Source organism: Melanerpes formicivorus, unplaced genomic scaffold, assembly GCF_026170545.1.
Source record: "Melanerpes formicivorus ecotype bairdi unplaced genomic scaffold, bMelFor1.0.p_v2 SCAF_67, whole genome shotgun sequence".
NCBI classification, from domain to species: Eukaryota; Metazoa; Chordata; class Aves; order Piciformes; family Picidae; genus Melanerpes; species Melanerpes formicivorus.
In genome coordinates this window covers 2919246-2936849 of record NW_027142419.1, presented here as the reverse complement: position 1 = coordinate 2936849, position 17604 = coordinate 2919246, and the positions used below count along the sequence as shown (strand labels likewise).

Here is a 17604-nt window from a genome sequence, read left to right as displayed (position 1 = left end):
TGCCCATCAGAGGGCTCACAGCCAGGATGTGCACTCTCTCAACCCCACTGCAGACTTCTGGTGGCAAACCCAGAGCCTGTGGCTCCTCTTGCAGGGGCTCCTGCTCACAGCTTGGCTCTCCTGAGCTTGCTCTGCTGCTGCTCTTTGCAGGGCTGGCTGCTCTGTGCTGCCAGACTGTGGGGCTGCCAGGCTCTTGCCCACCTTGCCCTGCCCACACTCCCAGCCCTCTTTCACCCTCCTCTGGTGGCCTGCTTCTCCATGTCCCTAAGGGGACAGGCACTGTCTGCTCTCTGCCACAGTGGCTGGCACAAGGACATCCTCTGCCCACCCAGCAGTGCTTCTGGATGCTCAGCTGAGAGCATCACTGCTGAGGACAGGGCTGGCTCCATCCCCTGCACGAGTGCAGCACCATCTGTGCTGTGAGACCACTGCCTGCTCCAGTCCTCGGCTGGAAAAGCTGCAGACAAGGAGCAGGACAGCGATCTGGAAGCAGATTCCTTGTTCTGAGCATGCTCCTTGGTTCCCCAGCTCTGGAAACCCAGAGTGGGGCTCCTGGGGAAGCAGGCTCCAGACAGGGGCTGTGTGTAGCAGCAGTGCTCCTCCCCACACCCAAACCCCTGCTTTCAGGGGGGCTCTACCTGCAGCACAGGCAAAGGGAGATGGGGGGAGAGCACATGGAGAGAGGGAGAGCACATGGAGAGGGGGAGAGCACATGGAGAGGGGAAGAGCACATGGAGAGAGGGAGAGCACATGGAGAGAGGGAGAGCACATGGAGAGGGGAAGAGCACATGGAGAGGGGGAGAGCACATGGAGATGGGGAGAGCACCTGGAGAGGGGGGAGAGCACATGGAGAGAGGGAGAGCACCTGGAGAGGGGGAGAGCACCTGGAGAGAGGGAGAGCACATGGAGAGGGGAAGAGCACATGGAGATGGGGAGAGCACCTGGAGAGGGGGAGAGCACATGGAGATGGGGAGAGCACCTGGAGAGGGGGAGAGCACATGGAGAGAGGGAGAGCACCTGGAGAGGGGGAGAGCACCTGGAGAGAGGGAGAGCACATGGAGAGGGGAAGAGCACATGGAGAGGGGAAGAGCACATGGAGATGGGGAGAGCACCTGGAGAGGGGGAGAGCACATGGAGAGGGGGAGAGCACATGGAGATGGGGAGAGCACCTGGAGAGGGGGAGAGCACATGGAGAGGGGGAGAGCACATGGAGATGGGGAGAGCACATGGAGATGGGGAGAGCACCTGGAGAGGGGGAGAGCACATGGAGAGAGGGAGAGCACATGGAGATGGGGAGAGCACATGGAGAGGGGGAGAGCACATGGAGAGGGGGAGAGCACATGGAGATGGGGAGAGCACCTGGAGAGGGGGAGAGCACCTGGAGAGGGGGAGAGCACATGGAGAGGGGAAGAGCACATGGAGAGGGGGAGGGCACATGGAGAGAGGGAGAGCACATGGAGAGGGGAAGAGCACATGGAGAGGGGGAGGGCACATGGAGAGAGGGAGAGCACCTGGAGAGGGGGAGAGCACATGGAGAGGGGAAGAGCACATGGAGAGAGGGAGAGCACATGGAGAGGGGAAGAGCACATGGAGAGGGGGAGAGCACATGGACAGGGTGCTGAGGCTGGATCAGAAGGGAGTGAGGGAGGAGAGCAGTGCTAGGAGAGAGAGCACAGAAGAGAGGAGCAGTTCCCATCCCCACTGAGCTCAAGGCTTGGAAAAGTTTTGTAAGAGCTTCCTCAGAGCCTCTCCTGAGAGCTGGTGAGCAGCCCAGGCACCTCCCCGCTCTCACTGCAGGGTTTGTGTTTCGCTGGCAGGAGGCAGGCTCGGAGAGAGGAGCCTGTCTGCAGCCCCAGGGGCTCCCCGCGCCGGGCTCTCCCCGCAGGCTCCCCTGGAGCCCTGCACCTCCTCCTTCCAGGGCGGCAGCACCAGTCCTGGGCCGGCTGTGCTGCTGACCGCTCTGCCTTGCCTCGGCAGGGTCTGAGCGAGCTGAACTCCACAGCGGTGAAGAGCCCGACCAACACGGTGGCCGTGCAGAACCTCAAGGCCGGCACCATCTACGTGTTCCAGGTGCGGGCCCGCACGGTGGCCGGCTACGGGCGCTACAGCGGCAAGATGTACTTCCAGACCATGACCGAGGGTGAGTCGGCAGCGGCCCCTGCCTGCCGCTGCTCCCGCGGCGCCCTGCACTCTGCCCCCTCCTGCCCTGGCTTCTGGTGTGCGGCAAGCCCTGCTCCTGCTTGCTTGGGCGCCCTGCCCTGTCCTGAGGGCACGACCTCGGCCCCATCCCTGCCTCCCATCCCTGCCTCCCATCCCTGCCTCCCATCCCTGCCTCCCATCCCTGCCTCCCCATCCCTGCCTCCCCATCCCTGCCTCCCATCCCTGCCTCCCATCCCTGCCTCCCCATCCTTGCCTCCCATCCCTGCCTCCCATCCCTGCCTCCCATCCCTGCCTCCCCAGCCCTCTCTCCCCATCCCTCTCTCCCCATCCCTCTCTCCCCATCCCTGCCTCCCCATCCCTGCCTCCCATCCCTGCCTCCCATCCCTGCCTCCCCATCCCTGCCTCCCATCCCTGCCTCCCCATCCCTGCCTCCCATCCCTGCCTCCCATCCCTGCCTCCCACCCCTGCCTCCCCATCCCTGCTTCCCATCCCTGCGTCCCCATCCCTCTCTCCTCATCCCTACCTCCCCAGCCCTCTCTCCTCATCCCTACCTCCCCATCCCTCTCTCCCCATCCCTGCCTCCCACCCCTGCCTCCCCATCCCTGCCTCCCATCCCTGCCTCCCCAGCCCTCTCTCCCCATCCCTGCCTCCCCATCCCTGCCTCCCCATCCCTCTCTCCTCATCCCTGCCTCCCTATCCCTGCCTCCCCATCCCTCTCTCCTCATCCCTACCTCCCCATCCCTCTCTCCCCATCCCTGCCTCCCCATCCCTGCCTCCCATCCCTGCCTCCCCATCCCTGCTTCCCTATCCCTCTCTCCCCACCCCTGCTTCCCTATCCCTCTCTCCCCACCCCTGCCTCCCCATCCCTGCCTCCCCATCCCTCCCTCCCATCCCTGCCTCCCCATCCCTCTCTCCCCATCCCTGCTTCCCATCCCTGCCTCCCCATCCCTCTCTACCCATCCCTCTCTCCCCATCCCTCTCTCCCCATCCTGCCTCCCTTCCACCTTCTCCTCTCCTGTCTGGGCAGTTGTGCTTCCCCTGTGTCTCACTGCAGCTGGTCCCTGCTGTCTCTTTCCCACTTCCAGTTGTTTGAATCCTTCTACTTCAACCTTTGGTTCTCCTTTCCTGGGAATCTTTCTGGAGCTCTTCCCTTTCCCCTTGCCAGGACTCCTCTCAGCTGCTTGTCCCAGAGCACATGTCTCTAGTCTGAGATGTGGGTGAGGAGTGCCTGGCACTTCCCTCTGCCATCCCTGTGGGATTGTTCTATGTATCTGCTCTCTACAGCTACCTGAGGGGAGGTTGGAGCCAGCTGGGTGCTGGTCTCTGCTCCCAAGTGGTGAGAGGCAGTGGACTCAGGCTGCACCAGGGGAGGCTTAGGTTGGACATCAGGACAAATGCCTTTGCTGCAGGAGTGGTCAGGGACTGGCAGAGGCTGCCCAGGGAGGTGGTGGAGTCCCCAGCCCTGGAGGTGTTCCAGAAGAGGGTGACCATGGCACTGGGGCCAGGGCTTGGTGGCTGTGGTGGGGCTGGGCTGATGCTGGACTGGGTGATCCTAGAGGGCTTTCCAGCCTTGGTGCTTCTGTGATTCAGTGGTGGTGCAAGGGGTGGGAAGCTCAGCAGGGATCCTGGGCAGTGCAGAGCACCAGCTGGGAGGATCCTTCCCCTGCTTTCAACAACAAAGAAATCCCTGCAGCCGTGGTCTGTGAGCTCTGCTGACACAGGGAGCAGGGAGCTCAGAGGGGTCAGGGCAGGAGGGGGGAGGAGGGCAGTAGAAAACCTTGGAATCATTTAGGCTGGAAAAGCTCTTTGAGACCATGGAGTCCAACCATCACCCTGGCACTGCCCAGGCTGGTGCTGACCCATGGCCCTCACACCTCCTGCACACCTGCAGGGCCTCTGCTCCCAGGCAGCTTCCACCCTGCCCCCAGCCTGGAGCGTTCCTGGGCTTGTTGGGACCCAAGTGCAAGCCTTGGGCCTTGGCTTTGTTAAACCTCACTCATCCCACTGACCTTGCCCCGTGGAGCCAGCCTGGCCTGATCCCTCTGCAGAGCCTGCCTCAGGACAGTGTGGCCATGGCACTGTGGGGCACGGTTTGATGGCCATGCTGCTGTTGGGGTGACAGTTGGATCTTAGAGGTCTTTTCCAGCTGAAATGCTTCCAGGCCCAGGGAGCCTCAGCCAAGAGGCAGCTGCCCTGGCAGCAGTGCTGTGCCCTGGCTGTGCATGGCCAAGCCACTTGTGTTCATCCAGCCTGGCAGAGCTGGCACGCCGCGTGGGCACCCGATGGGCTGAGCAGGCAATCTCATCACCTAGGCCAGGTTCTGCCAAGCTTTCCTGGCATGGGGATGTGCCCACTCAGCTGGATTGAGAGGAAATGAGATGTGTGCTGTTCCTGTGCACAGCTGCTGCTGACAAATAAATGTCTATCAATAGCTGAGGGCTGGGGGTCAGGAGGGAGGGGACAAGGGCCAGGCTCTGCTCAGCTGCACCCTGTGAGAGGACAAGGGGCAGTGGATGGAGACTGCAGCACAGGAGGCTCCAGCTCAGCAGGAGGAGGAACTTCTGCACTGGGAGGGTCCCAGAGGCCTGGAGCAGGCTGCCCAGAGAGGTTGTGGAGTCTCCTCTGGAGCCTTTCCAGACCCATCTGGATGCATTCCAGTGCCACCTGCACTGGATTCTGTGCTCCTGCTCTGGCAGGGAGTTGGACTTGAGGATCCCTGGAGGTCCTTTCCAACTGCTAACATCCTCTGCTCTGTGGCCTGTGTCTTCATTTTCTACATTGGTGCTGCTAGGTGATGCAGGCCAAAGGCAGGTTTGTGGCCCTGAGGCTGAGGAGCAAAGCAGAGCTTGCATCCATGGCACTACCCACCCCAAAAGAGCTCCACTCAGCCTTCCTCCTGGGGCTCACCCCTGTCTGTCACAGGCAGCTGAGCCCCCTGGGCTCCCTCAGGGCACGGCCATGCCCCTCAGCAGGCACCAGGCACCTGTGGGCAGCGCTGGGGACCACCCTGGGTCCTTGCTGCGGCTGCTGGCAGCGCAGCCCCATCCCTGCTGCCCTGACGCCTTCCCTCTCCCTGCTGCTCTGACGCCTTCCCTCTCCCTGCTGCCCTGACACCTTCCCTCTCCCTGCTGCTCTGACACCTTCCCTCTCCCTGCTGCTCTGACACCTTCCCTCTCCCTGCTGCTCTGACACCTTCCCTCTCCCTGCTGCTCTGACACCTTCCCTCTCCCTGCTGCCCTGACGCCTTCCCTCTCCCTGCTGCTCTGACACCTTCCCTCTCCCTGCTGCTCTGACGCCTTCCCTCTCCCTGCTGCTCTGACACCTTCCCTCTCCCTGCTGCTCTGACACCTTCCCTCTCCCTGCTGCCCTGCCACCTTCTCTCTCCCTGCTGCTCTGACACCTTCCCTCTCTCTGCTGCTCTGACACCTTCCCTCTCCCTGCTGCTCTGATGCCTTCTCTCTCCCTGCTGCTCTGACACCTTCCCTCTCCCTGCTGCTCTGACGCCTTCCCTCTCCCTGCTGCTCTGATGCCTTCCCTCTCCCTGCTGCTCTGACACCTTCCCTCTCCCTGCTGCTCTGACACCTTCCCTCTCCCTGCTGCCCTGCCACCTTCTCTCTCCCTGCTGCTCTGACACCTTCCCTCTCTCTGCTGCTCTGACACCTTCCCTCTCCCTGCTGCTCTGATGCCTTCTCTCTCCCTGCTGCTCTGACACCTTCCCTCTCCCTGCTGCTCTGACACCTTCCCTCTCCCTGCTGCCCTGCCACCTTCTCTCTCCCTGCTGCTCTGACACCTTCCCTCTCTCTGCTGCTCTGACACCTTCCCTCTCCCTGCTGCTCTGATGCCTTCTCTCTCCCTGCTGCTCTGACACCTTCCCTCTCCCTGCTGCTCTGACGCCTTCCCTCTCCCTGCTGCTCTGATGCCTTCCCTCTCCCTGCTGCTCTGACACCTTCCCTCTCCCTGCTGCCCTGACACCTTCCCTCTCCCTGACACCTTCCCTCTCCCTGCTGCCCTGACACCTTCCCTCTCCCTGCTGCCCTGACACCTTCCCCATCCCTGCTGCTCTGACGCCTTCCCTCTCCCTGTGCGCAGCCGAGTACCAGACCAGCGTGCAGGAGAAGCTGCCGCTCATCATCGGCTCCTCGGCAGCCGGCCTGGTCTTCCTCATCGCCGTGGTCGTCATCGCCATCGTCTGCAACAGGTCGGGGCCGGGGCCGGGGCCGGGGCCGTGCGGGGGTGGGGAGCGGGGACTGAGGGCGGCAGCGGGAGGGGAGGATGGGGACAGGAAGGTGGAAGAGGAAAGAGGCGGCCCCGCGGTGGCTCCCCGAGCCCTGCCGGACACCCGGCGGTGCTCAGGACTCCCTTTCCTTCCAGAAGACGTGGCTTCGAGCGAGCCGACTCCGAGTACACCGACAAGCTGCAGCACTACACCAGCGGCCACAGTAGGTACCGCGCCCGGCCCCGCACCCGGCCCCCCTCCCGCTCCCCGCTCCCGCACCGGCTCCTGCTCCCGGCCCCGCTCCCAGCCCCGCTCCTGCTCCTGCTCCTGCTCCCGCTCCCGCTCCCGGCCCCGTTCCCACTCCCACTCCCCGCCTCCTGCTCCCGGCCCCCCTCCCGCTCCCGCTCCCGCCCCCGCTCCTGCTCCGGTCCCCGCTCCCGGCCTCGCTCCTGCTCCTGCTCCCGCTCCTGTTCCCGGCCCCGTTCCCACTCCCACTCCCCGCCTCCTGCTCCCGGCCCCCCTCCCGCTCCCGCTCCCGCTCCCGCTCCTGCTCCGGTCCCCGCTCCCGGCCCCACTCCTGCTCCCGGCCCCGCTCCCAGCCCCGCTCCTGCTCCTGCTCCTGCTCCCGCTCCTGTTCCCAGCCCCGTTCCCACTCCCACTCCCCCGCTCCTGCTCCCGGCCCCACTCCCGCTCCCACTCCCGCTCCCGCTCCTGCTCCCGGCCCCCGCTCCCGGCCCCGCTCCCCCTGCGGGTTGTGTCCCCTGCTCCCCTTCCTTGCTCCCCGCGGGCAGGGTCAGCTCACCGAGCCGCCCTCGCTGCTGTCCTGATCCCCCACCAGTCCCCTGGGACCTCCATCCCTGCCCTGCCTGCACTCCTTGCTCTCCAGACCTGCCTGCTGCAGGAGCTCCTGTGCATGCTCTGCAGACCCCTGGGGCAGCATCACCCCCCTGAAGCCTCAGTCCCTCCTGCAGTGCAGGCCCTGCCACCACACCTTGTCTTGCTGCTCTGACTGGCAGGCTTTGCCCAGCCTGTGGGTAGCTGTGAGCCCCCTTTGCCATCCTGCCCAGCTTGTGGGTAGCAGTGAGTCCCTCTTTGCCAACCTGCCCAGCCTGTGGGTAGCTGTGAGCCCCCTTTGCCCACCTGCCCAGCCTGTGGGTAGCAGTGAGCCCCCCTTTGCCCACCTGCCCAGCCTGTGGGTAGCAGTGAGCCCCCCTTTGCCCACCTGCCCAGCCTGTGGGTAGCAGTGAGCCCTCTTTGCCCACCTGCCCAGCCTGTGGGTAGGAGTGAGCCCTCTTTGCCCACCTGTACAGCCTGTGGGTAGCAGTGAGCCCCCTTTGCCCACCTGTACAGCCTGTGGGTAGCAGTGAGCCCCCTTTGCCAACCTGCCCAGCCTGTGGGTAGCAGTGAGTCCCCTTTGCCCACCTGCCCAGCCTGTGGGTAGCAGTGAGCCCTCTTTGCCCACCTGCCCAGCCTGTGGGTAGCAGTGAGCCCATTTGCCCACCCCAGTACGTGGGGTGCCCTCTCTGGCAGCCTCCCCCTTCCAACCTGCCTGTGTGCTGCAGGGCTCTCCTCCTTGTTCTTCCTTGCACCAGCCCCTGCCATGCCCTCAGGAATGCCCTCAGGAATGCCCTTCTCCTCCCTCACCTGCCTCAGGCAGGGCTACCTCTCAGGAGAGCAGGGACCTGGACTGTCCATCCTCCTTGTGCTGCCCCTGCAAGGCTCACAGACACCCCCACAGAGTCAGCACCAGGCACCTCAGCCTGCCTCAGCCATAGATATCCCTCTGGAGAGAACTCTGCCTCAGTTCATAGCCCAAGGCACCACCACCTCCTGTCCTGACTAGGGACTGGCCCAGCTCTCTCTGGAGGACAGGCTGAGGGACCTGGGGCTTTTTAGCCAGAAGAGGAGGCTGAGAGAGGCTCTTCACAGTGTTTATGAATGCTTAGAGGCTGGGTGGCAGGAGGCTGGGGCCAGGCTGGGGCCAGTGGTGCCCAGTGGCAGGACAAGATGTGATGGGCTCAGACTGAACATCAGAAGTTCCATTTGAACATGAGGAGGAGCTTCTTTAGTTTGAGGGTGGCAGAGCCCTGGAGCAGGCTGCCCAGAGAGGTGGTGGAGTTCCCATCTCTGGACAGTCAAACCCATCTGGACACTGTCCTGTGCAACCTGCTCTAAGTGAACCTTCTTTGACAGGGGGTTGGACTGGATGCTCTCCAGAGGTCCCTTCCAGCCCCTGAAATTCTGTCTGTGGGTGCTGAGCTCCCCATGCCTCTGGTGAGGTGGTGTGCTGGGGTGGAAGCAGTGGGGCAGTGCTGCAGTCCCTTGCAGAGCTGCAGTCCCTTGCAGTGCTGCAGTCCCTTGCAGTGCTGCAGTGTGGTGAGCAGGGTGGGACTCAGTGAGACGCTGGGACCTGAGCACCATCTCTGGAGGGCCAATGCTTCTCTTGCTTCTCCTCTGGGTGTGCTGAAGCCAAACCCTGCTGCAGAGGTTCCCTCTGGTCCCAGCTGCGGGTGCAGCCCTTCAGCAGCATGCAGCTGTGGCAGCCCTGTGCAGCAGGGCTCTGCATGTTGCTCCTCAGGCTGCTTGCCTGTGTCTGCTCCATGCCCCCCACGATGCAGCTTGCTGAGGTAACAACGACCCTCAGACAAAGGCTTCCCGTGGTGCCAGCTGCCAGTCCTTCCCTTGGCATCTGTCTGTCTGACTCTCTCCCTCTCCTCCATGCAGTGACTCCAGGGATGAAGATCTACATCGACCCTTTCACCTACGAGGATCCCAACGAGGCCGTCCGGGAGTTTGCGAAGGAGATCGACATCTCCTGTGTCAAAATCGAGCAGGTGATCGGTGCAGGTGGGTGACCCCAGCACCACCACCCCCCCTGCCACCACCTGAGCCTTGCCTGTGCCAGGGAGGCCTTACACCCAGCCAGCCTGCACTAGCTGGAGCCAGGCAGCCCAGGGCTGGAGGAGCAGGGGCTGGAGACAGGAGGCTCTCGTTGCATGTGGTCTCCTGCCCAGTGCTCCTCACCAGGGATGAGTCCAGGTGGAGGTCTTGGCTGTGGAGTGAGGGAGGAGGCACAGATCAGAGGGTGGGTGGGCAGCTCAGGGCCATGCAGGGTGGGCATGGGGGAGCCCCTTGGGGAGAAAGGCTTCTCTGGGCCACTGAGCTGGCCTGGGCCACTGAGCTGGCTGCCTGTTTGCCTCTGTTGCAGGGGAGTTTGGGGAGGTGTGCAGTGGGCATCTCAAGCTGCCTGGCAAAAGAGAGATCTTCGTGGCCATCAAGACCCTGAAGTCAGGCTACACTGAGAAGCAGAGGAGAGACTTCCTGAGTGAGGCCAGCATCATGGGGCAGTTCGACCACCCCAACGTCATCCACCTGGAGGGGGTGGTGACCAAGAGCTCCCCAGTCATGATCATCACTGAGTTCATGGAGAATGGCTCCCTGGACTCCTTCCTGCGGGTATGAGCTCCAGAGCTTGGGGTGGGCAAGAGGAGGACAGAGGGGAGATTTCCCTTCCCTGTGCCACCAGGGCAGTGCCCTTCACTGCCCAGCATCCCCTGCCTCTGGGGCAGCTGCTGCGTGGGCCAGGGGTCTGTCTCTCAGGTGGAGGTGGCACCAAGGCTGTCCTGTGTCAGATGTCTGCCTCCTCACAGCTAGTGAGGGGCTGTGCCCACGGGAGCACATCCAAACAGGGCACTCTGGGGTAGCTTGAGACAGGAGGGCCTCAGCTCCAGCTAAACATTTGCAGTCCTGAGTCTGACCTGTGCTGAAGGCTCACAGCCTGCTGGCTAGGAGCAGATTGCCCCTTCTCAGCCCTCTTGTGCCAGGGGTGCCAGACCTGTCCCTTTTGCATGGCAGCAGCCATGGTGGTGATGTCCCCGGGGGGTATGAGGGCAGCTCCCACCCTGTGAGCTCTCTGCTCCCAACACTCCTGTTGGAGAGGAGCCTGGGAGCCAGAGCAGTGTGCTGGCAGGGAATGCACTGCAGTGCAGCAGTGTGCTGGCAGGGAATGCAGTGCACAGTGCAGCAGTGTGCTGGCAGGGGCTGCAGTGAAGAGCAGCAGTGTGCTGGCAGGAGCTGCAGTGCACAGAGCAGCAGTGTGCTGGCAGGGAATGCACTGCAGTGCAGCAGTGTGCTGGCAGGGGCTGCAGTGCACAGAGCAGCAGTGTGCTGGCAGGGGCTGCAGTGCACAGAGCAGCAGTGTGCTGGCAGGGAATGCACTGCAGTGCAGCAGTGTGCTGGCAGGGGCTGCAGTGCACAGAGCAGCAGTGTGCTGGCAGGGGCTGCAGTGCACAGAGCAGCAGTGTGCTGGCAGGGAATGCACTGCACAGCAGCAGTGTGCTGGCAGGGGCTGCAGTGCACAGAGCAGCAGTGTGCTGGCAGGGAATGCAGTGCACAGAGCAGCAGTGTGCTGGCAGGGGCTGCAGTGCAGAGCAGCAGTGTGCTGGCAGGGGCTGCAGTGCAGAGCAGCAGTGTGCTGGCAGGGAATGCACTGCACAGAGCAGCAGTGTGCTGGCAGGGGCTGCAGTGCACAGAGCAGCAGTGTGCTGGCAGGGAATGCAGTGCACAGAGCAGCAGTGTGCTGGCAGGGAATGCAGTGTGCAGTGCAGCAGTGTGCTGGCAGGGAATGCACTGCACAGAGCAGCAGTGTGCTGGCAGGGAATGCAGTGTGCAGTGCAGCAGTGTGCTGGCAGGGGCTGCAGGGCAGAGCAGCAGTGTGCTGGCAGGGGCTGCAGTGCAGAGCAGCAGTGTGCTGGCAGGGAATGCACTGCACAGAGCAGCAGTGTGCTGGCAGGGAATGCACTGCACAGAGCAGCAGTGTGCTGGCAGGGAATGCAGTGCACAGAGCAGCAGTGTGCTGGCAGGGAATGCAGTGTGCAGTGCAGCAGTGTGCTGGCAGGGAATGCACTGCACAGAGCAGCAGTGTGCTGGCAGGGAATGCAGTGTGCAGTGCAGCAGTGTGCTGGCAGGGGCTGCAGGGCAGAGCAGCAGTGTGCTGGCAGGGAATGCAGTGTGCAGTGCAGCAGTGTGCTGGCAGGAGCTGCAGGGCAGAGCAGCAGTGTGCTGGCAGGGAATGCACTGCAGTGCAGCAGTGTGCTGGCAGGGAATGCAGTGTGCAGTGCAGCAGTGTGCTGGCAGGGGCTGCAGGGCAGGAGGGGTGAGGCCGGGGGGGCGCTGGCAGGAGCTGCAGGGCAGGAGGGGTGAGGCCAGGGAGGCGCTGGCAGGGGCTGCAGGGCAGGAGGGGTGAGGCCGGGGGGCGCTGGCTGGCTGTCACCAGGCTGTGCAGGGCATGCAGAGCAGCTCCTGGCAGGGCTGTGCCGCCGCGGGCAGCCGCAGGGGCAGGCTGCTGGCTGGGGCCGGGGCCGGGGCCGGGGCCGGGGCAGGGGCTGGGGCCGGGGCCGGGGCAGGGGCAGGGCAGCCCAGGGGCTCTCCCCTGAGGGGCTCTGTGTCTCCCCAGCAAAACGACGGGCAGTTCACGGTGATCCAGCTGGTGGGCATGCTGCGGGGCATCGCCGCTGGCAGCTGCCAGGGCTGGGACAGGGTCTGGGGCCGGGGCCGGGGCCGGGGCAGGGCAGCCCGGGGGCTCTGCCCTGAGGGGCTCTGTGTCTCCCCAGCAAAACGACGGGCAGTTCACGGTGATCCAGCTGGTGGGCATGCTGCGGGGCATCGCCGCCGGCATGAAGTACCTGGCGGACATGAACTACGTGCACCGGGACCTGGCCGCCAGGAACATCCTGGTGAACAGCAACCTGGTCTGCAAGGTCTCCGACTTCGGCCTCTCTCGCTTCCTGGAGGACGACACCTCGGACCCCACCTACACCAGCGCCCTGGTACGGCCCCTGCCGCGGGGAGGGCTGGCTGTGGGGGGAGGGAGGGGCAGAGGGGGGAAGGGGGAGAGCCCCTTGGCCTGGGGTGAGCCATGGGAGCAAGGTGTTGGGTGGGAAAGGGTAACAAAGTGAAGCAAGGCAGAACTCCTCTGGTGAGCTCCTGTCATCCTCCACTGGAGCAGGTTGCCCACAGCCCTCTCCAGCCTCCCCTTCAGTAGCTCCAGGGATGGAGCCCAACCACCTCCCTGGGCAACCTGCTGCAGTGTTCCAGCAGCCTCCTGCTGCAGAACTTCTTCCTCACATCCAAGCTCAATCTGCTCTGCTCTGCTTTGAAGCCATTGTCCCTGGGGCTGGCCCTGCAGGCCTTTGCCAACAGTCCCTCTGCAGCCTTCTTGCAGCCCCTTCAGGTCCTGGGAGGTTGCTCTGAGGTCTCCCTGGAGCCTTCTCTTCTCCAGGCTGAACACCCCCAGCTCCCTCAGCCTGTGCCCACAGGGGAGGTTCTGCAGCCCTCTGATCATTTTCATGGCCTCCTCTGTACTGTTCCCATCAGCTCCAGGTTCTTCTTGTGCTGGGGGCTCCAGACCTGGAGGCAGTGCTGCAGGTGGGCTCTGAGCAGAGCAGAGCAGAGGGCAGAATCCCCTCCCTTGACCTTCTGACCACACTGCCTTGGGTGCAGCCCAGCAGCTGGGTGGCTTTTTGGGCTGCCAGTGCCCATTGCTGCCAAGCTCCTCATCCACCAGCACCCCCAAGTCCTTCTCTGCAGGGCTGCTCCCAATCATTAAGATATCCTTTTCCAGCAGGGTGGTCAGACCCCAGGGGAGCTGGGAAGTGAGGAGAGCTCCTGGGGGGATCCTCCAGATACCCTCAGTCTGTAATGCCTCCTCCAGGACCTCTTGTTTAGCCATTTCTCAAAGCCCTGCTGGGCAGGAGCTCTGCTGGGGAGGGCAAAGCTGCTGTGTGTGGAATGCTCCTCCTGTGGAAAGCAAAATGTTCTGTCTGAGGCTTGTGGCTGGGAGCAGGTTAAGGAATGTTATCATCTGTTCATTACTGCAGCATGTGCAGAGTCTGAGGCCTCTGAGCTCCTGGGAGGCTCTTAGTAAGCCCTGGCAGTTACTCACTGACAAAACCTAATGTTCCCTAATCCCCTCCCAGCCACAAAATGCAGACAGTTTAGCTTGTTTTTCAGCAGAGGTTGAAGATTTTCCCCTTGGAAGGTCTCTTGGGTTGGGAATGGCTCAAGTCCAAAGGCTCTTGTGGGGGCTGTGAGGGCTGCTAGGGCTTAAGCAGAGGATTGCAGTTCCTGTGGCCCCAAGCATAACTCCTCTGCAGGAGTCCTCCTGGCTGCTCCACAGCTGCTGTTGCTCAGCAGGTTGATGGAGACCCAAGTGCCCAGCCAGGCTATCCCCTTCCCCATGCTGTGCTAGAGGAGGCTTCAGCTCTGCATCAGCAAGCCTGGAGTCACAGAGTGGTTTGGGCTGGGAGGTTCCTGTTGAGCCTTAGGAGCATCACAGATTGGCTTCAGTTGGAAGGGACCCTAAGGAACATAGAAGCATAGAATCAGTAAGGTTGGAAAGGACCTCAGAGCTCAGCAAGTCCAAGCTGTCACCCAGCACCTCCTGACAACTAACCCATGGCTCCAAGTGCCACATCCAATCCCCTCCTGAACACCTCCAGGGATGGGGACTCCACCACCTCCCTGGGCAGCACATCCCCAGGGCCAATCTCTCTGTCTGGGAAGAACTTTCTCCTCACCTCCAGCCTGAACCTCCCCTGGCACAGCTTGAGACTGTGTCCTCTTGTTCTGGTGCTGACTGCCTGGGAGAAGAGCCCAACCCCCACCTGGCTCCAACCTCCCTGCAGGGAGTTGCAGAGAGCAAGAAGGTCTCCCCTGAGCCTCCTCTTCTCCAGGCTAAGCAACCCCAGCTCCCTCAGCCTCTCCTCCCAGGGCTGTGCTCCAGACCCCTCCCCAGCTTTGTTGCCCTTCTCTGGACACCTTCAGGTCTCTCAATGTCCCTCTTGAGCTGAGGGGCCCAGAGCTGGACACAGGGCTCTCTGTCTGCCTGCAGGGGGGGAAGATCCCCATCCGCTGGACCGCCCCCGAGGCCATCCAGTACCGCAAGTTCACCTCGGCCAGCGACGTCTGGAGCTACGGCATCGTCATGTGGGAGGTGATGTCCTACGGAGAGAGGCCCTACTGGGACATGACCAACCAGGACGTGAGTGCTTGAGGGACCAGCAGCCCAACGCTGCAGCTGGCAGCATGCCTGCAGCTACAGCCAGCCTGGGCCATCCCCACTGCCTTCCTGCCCTGGGAGGTGCGACCGAGGCCAACACCCCTGGAAGAGGTCATGGAGATAACTTCTGTCTGCTGCCTGGGTCCCACTCTGCTGCCCTGGCAGGGGTCAGGCACTCAAGAGCAGCCCCTGCAGCAGCACAGGGCTCATGGAGCCACTCTGGCTGGAAGGGACCTCCAAAGCTCATGCAGTCCAATTGCTCTGCACTCAGCAGGGACATCCTCCACTGGAGCAGGTTGCCCACAGCCCTGTGCAGCCTCACCTTGAGCATCTCCAGGGATGAGGCCTCAACCACCCTGTGGGCAGCCTGCTCCAGTGCTCAACCATCCTCATTGAAATTATATCCTAATAGCCAGTCTCAGTCTGCTCTAAATTGAAGGCACTGCTCCTGCTCCTGTCCCTGCAGGCCTTTGCCAACAGTCCCCCTGCAGCCTTGGTACTGGAAGGTTGCTCTGGAGCCTTCTCTTCTCCAGGCTGAACACTCCCAGCTCCCTCAGCCTGGCCCCAGAGCAGAGCTGCTCCAAGCCCCTGAGCACTATCATGGCCTCCTCTGGAGCCTCCCCAGCAGCTCCAGGTCCTTCTTGTGCTGTGGGCCCCAGAGCTGGATGCAGTGCTGCAGGTGGGGGCTGAGCAGAGCAGAGCAGAGGGGCAGAATCCCCTCCCTGTGCTGCTGCTCTCCCTGCTCTGGCTGCAGCTCAGCACAGGGCTGGCTCTGGGCTGCCAGGGACCACTGCTGGCTCCTGGGGAGTCTGTCACCACCTGGCACCCCCAAGGCCTTCTCCTGCAGGGTGCCCTGGAGCCATTCTGAGACATCTCAGCCAGGTGGCAGTGACCTCCTGACTTGTGCCACCCCCCTCCCTCGCTCCCCTCCCCTGCACCTCTTCCCTCCCTGGCTTCTCCTGCCGCCAGCCCGGTGCTGTGCCAGCCCCAGTTCAGCTGTGGGGTGGCAGAGCCCTGGCTGCCTCCTGGGCACAGCTCGCTGCCTGCTGCCTGTCCCCAGCCTCCTCCTCCCGCTCTGCCGCCGCGGGGCACGGCAGCAGAAGCTGTCACCACTTAACTGCAGCTGCTGCCCCCTTCCCCTGGGCACGTGGGGGCCGCTTGGTGCCGCTTAGCCTCCTGACCCCGAGGTGTGAGCTCCCGGGAGGCTGCAGGGCTGCGTGCGGGCAGCGAGGCGGCGCCGGCCGGGCAGGAAACCACCGAGGCCCTGCTGGAGACAAGTGCTGGGGGCCTGCCCTGCCCCCCCTGCATCCCCCCCCCCACAGCTGCCCCCAGCAGAGCTGCACAGGGACAGCTTTGCACCTCTGGGCACAGTGAGAGAAGCACAGAATGGGTTAGGGTGGAAGGGAGCTCAAAGCTCAGCCAGTCCCAACCCCTGCCATGGGCAGGGACACCTCCCACCAGCCCAGGCTGCTCAGGGCCTCATCCAGCCTGGCCCTCAACACCTTCAGGCAGGGGACAGCCACAGCCTCCCTGGGCAGCCTGTGCCAGAGTCTCTCCACCCTCAGTCTCAACAATTTCTTCCTCATCTCCCAGCTCAAAGCCATTGTTCCTCATCCTGGCACTCCCAGCCCCTGTCCAGAGTCCCTCCCCAGCTCTCCTGGAGCCCTTCAGGAACTGGAAATCTGCTCTGAGGTCTCCCTGGAGCCTTCTCCAGGCTGAGCAGCCCCAGCTCTCCCAGCCTGTCCCCACAGGGGAAGTCCTCTCCAGCCTCTGATCATCTCTGTGGCCTCCCCTGGACTCTCTCCAGCAGCTCCAGGTCCTTCCTGTGCTGTCCCCAGAGCTGGAGGCAGTGCTGCAGGTGGGGGCTGAGCAGAGCAGAGGGGCAGGAGCAGAACAGAGAAGCACATCTCTGTCAGGGTAGCAGGGGTGGTCTCCCCTTAGCTGAGGAGGCTGGTGGGCATGGCTGCCTGTCAGCTGGGCAGGGCTGGCATCACCTCACAGCACACTGAGACGTGCAGGGGGCTGGGGGCTGGGGGGCAGTGTGTGGTGGGGGCTGAGGTGCAGGCCCCACTGCGGGCTGGGTGGCCATGCCTGTCCCCCTCAGGCTCCAGCAGAAGGGACATGAGGAAGGCTTTGGTGCCTGTGCACTCAGCTGTCCTTGCCCCCCCTGCAGGTGATCAATGCCATCGAGCAGGACTACAGGCTGCCCCCCCCCATGGACTGCCCCAACGCCCTGCACCAGCTGATGCTCGACTGCTGGCAGAAGGATCGCAACCACCGGCCCAAGTTTGGGCAGATTGTCAACACCCTGGACAAAATGATCAGGAACCCCAACAGCCTGAAAGCCATGGCCCCCCTCTCCTCTGGGTATGCACTGCTGCCTTCCTCCTCTCCTTTGCCTTTGTGGTGGGTTGAAGCTAGCCTCCCCCCCCGCCAGCATTCAGCTGCCAGCCCAGAAGCTGCATCCAGCAGCAGAGCTCCAGCCTGCAGTGCAGTGCAGTGGAGCTGAGCTGCAATATGTGCAGGGGATTACAATCAGTGGGCAGCACAAGAACCTCCCTGGCCAAGGACCAGGGCAAGCTACCAGCTGCTCCCTCCCTGCCTCCCCCTGGACCAAAGGGCCAAGAGAGAGGAGCAGAGAAGTTAGCCTTAGCCAAAGCAATGGAGCCAAGGTGAGGCAGGAGCAAGTGAGGAACTCTGCAGGGCACAGAAGTGAGGAGAGAGAAATGGTTTGGGGAACTCAATCTTCTGGTAGCTCTCTCTGCACTGGGGTGGTGCAGGGTGAGCTTTGGTTTCCTTGTGACACCCAGCAGTGATTTATTTACCTTGCACTGCTTTGTGCTCAGGATCTGTGAACAGATGTGGGAGGCACAGCCTAAAGCCAGCACAGCCTAAAGCCACCACAGCCTAAAGCCACCACAGCCTAAAGCCACCACAGCCTAAAGCCACCACAGCCTGCAGATCTGCTGCCTCCTGCAGGGTCCTGCTGGGCACCATCCCTGCACCTCTCTCTCTCTCTCTGGGAGCTGCTCCAGAGGCAGTGTCTTGGTTTAAAGAGCAGGCAGGGGTGGTTTGACCCCCCCTGAGAGGAGGACCATGAAAGGCTGTGTTGGACTGGAGAGCAGCACAGGGCAGCACAGAGCAGAGGAATCCTTCACACCTGATACAC

The 17604-nt window shown here is 63.0% G+C and overlaps 1 protein-coding gene across 2 annotated transcripts in view; it reads left to right on the top strand.

Annotated features, from left to right (window-relative positions):
* The window catches only part of EPHB2 (EPH receptor B2), a 171148-nt gene that overhangs the window by 145546 nt on the left and 7998 nt on the right, over nt 1–17604 (top strand). Inside the window, exons 7-14 of one of the 2 annotated variants that reach the window (XM_068162820.1) lie at nt 1978–2140; nt 6250–6358; nt 6535–6599; nt 9101–9223; nt 9585–9832; nt 11989–12204; nt 14268–14417; nt 16609–16802. In XM_068162820.1, the coding sequence (XP_068018921.1) occupies nt 1978–2140; nt 6250–6358; nt 6535–6599; nt 9101–9223; nt 9585–9832; nt 11989–12204; nt 14268–14417; nt 16609–16802 (1268 nt within the window). Of the gene's footprint in view, nt 1–1977; nt 2141–6249; nt 6359–6531; nt 6600–9100; nt 9224–9584; nt 9833–11988; nt 12205–14267; nt 14418–16608; nt 16803–17604 lie in introns of both variants that reach the window. The other variant, XM_068162818.1, reaches the window with a different exon arrangement.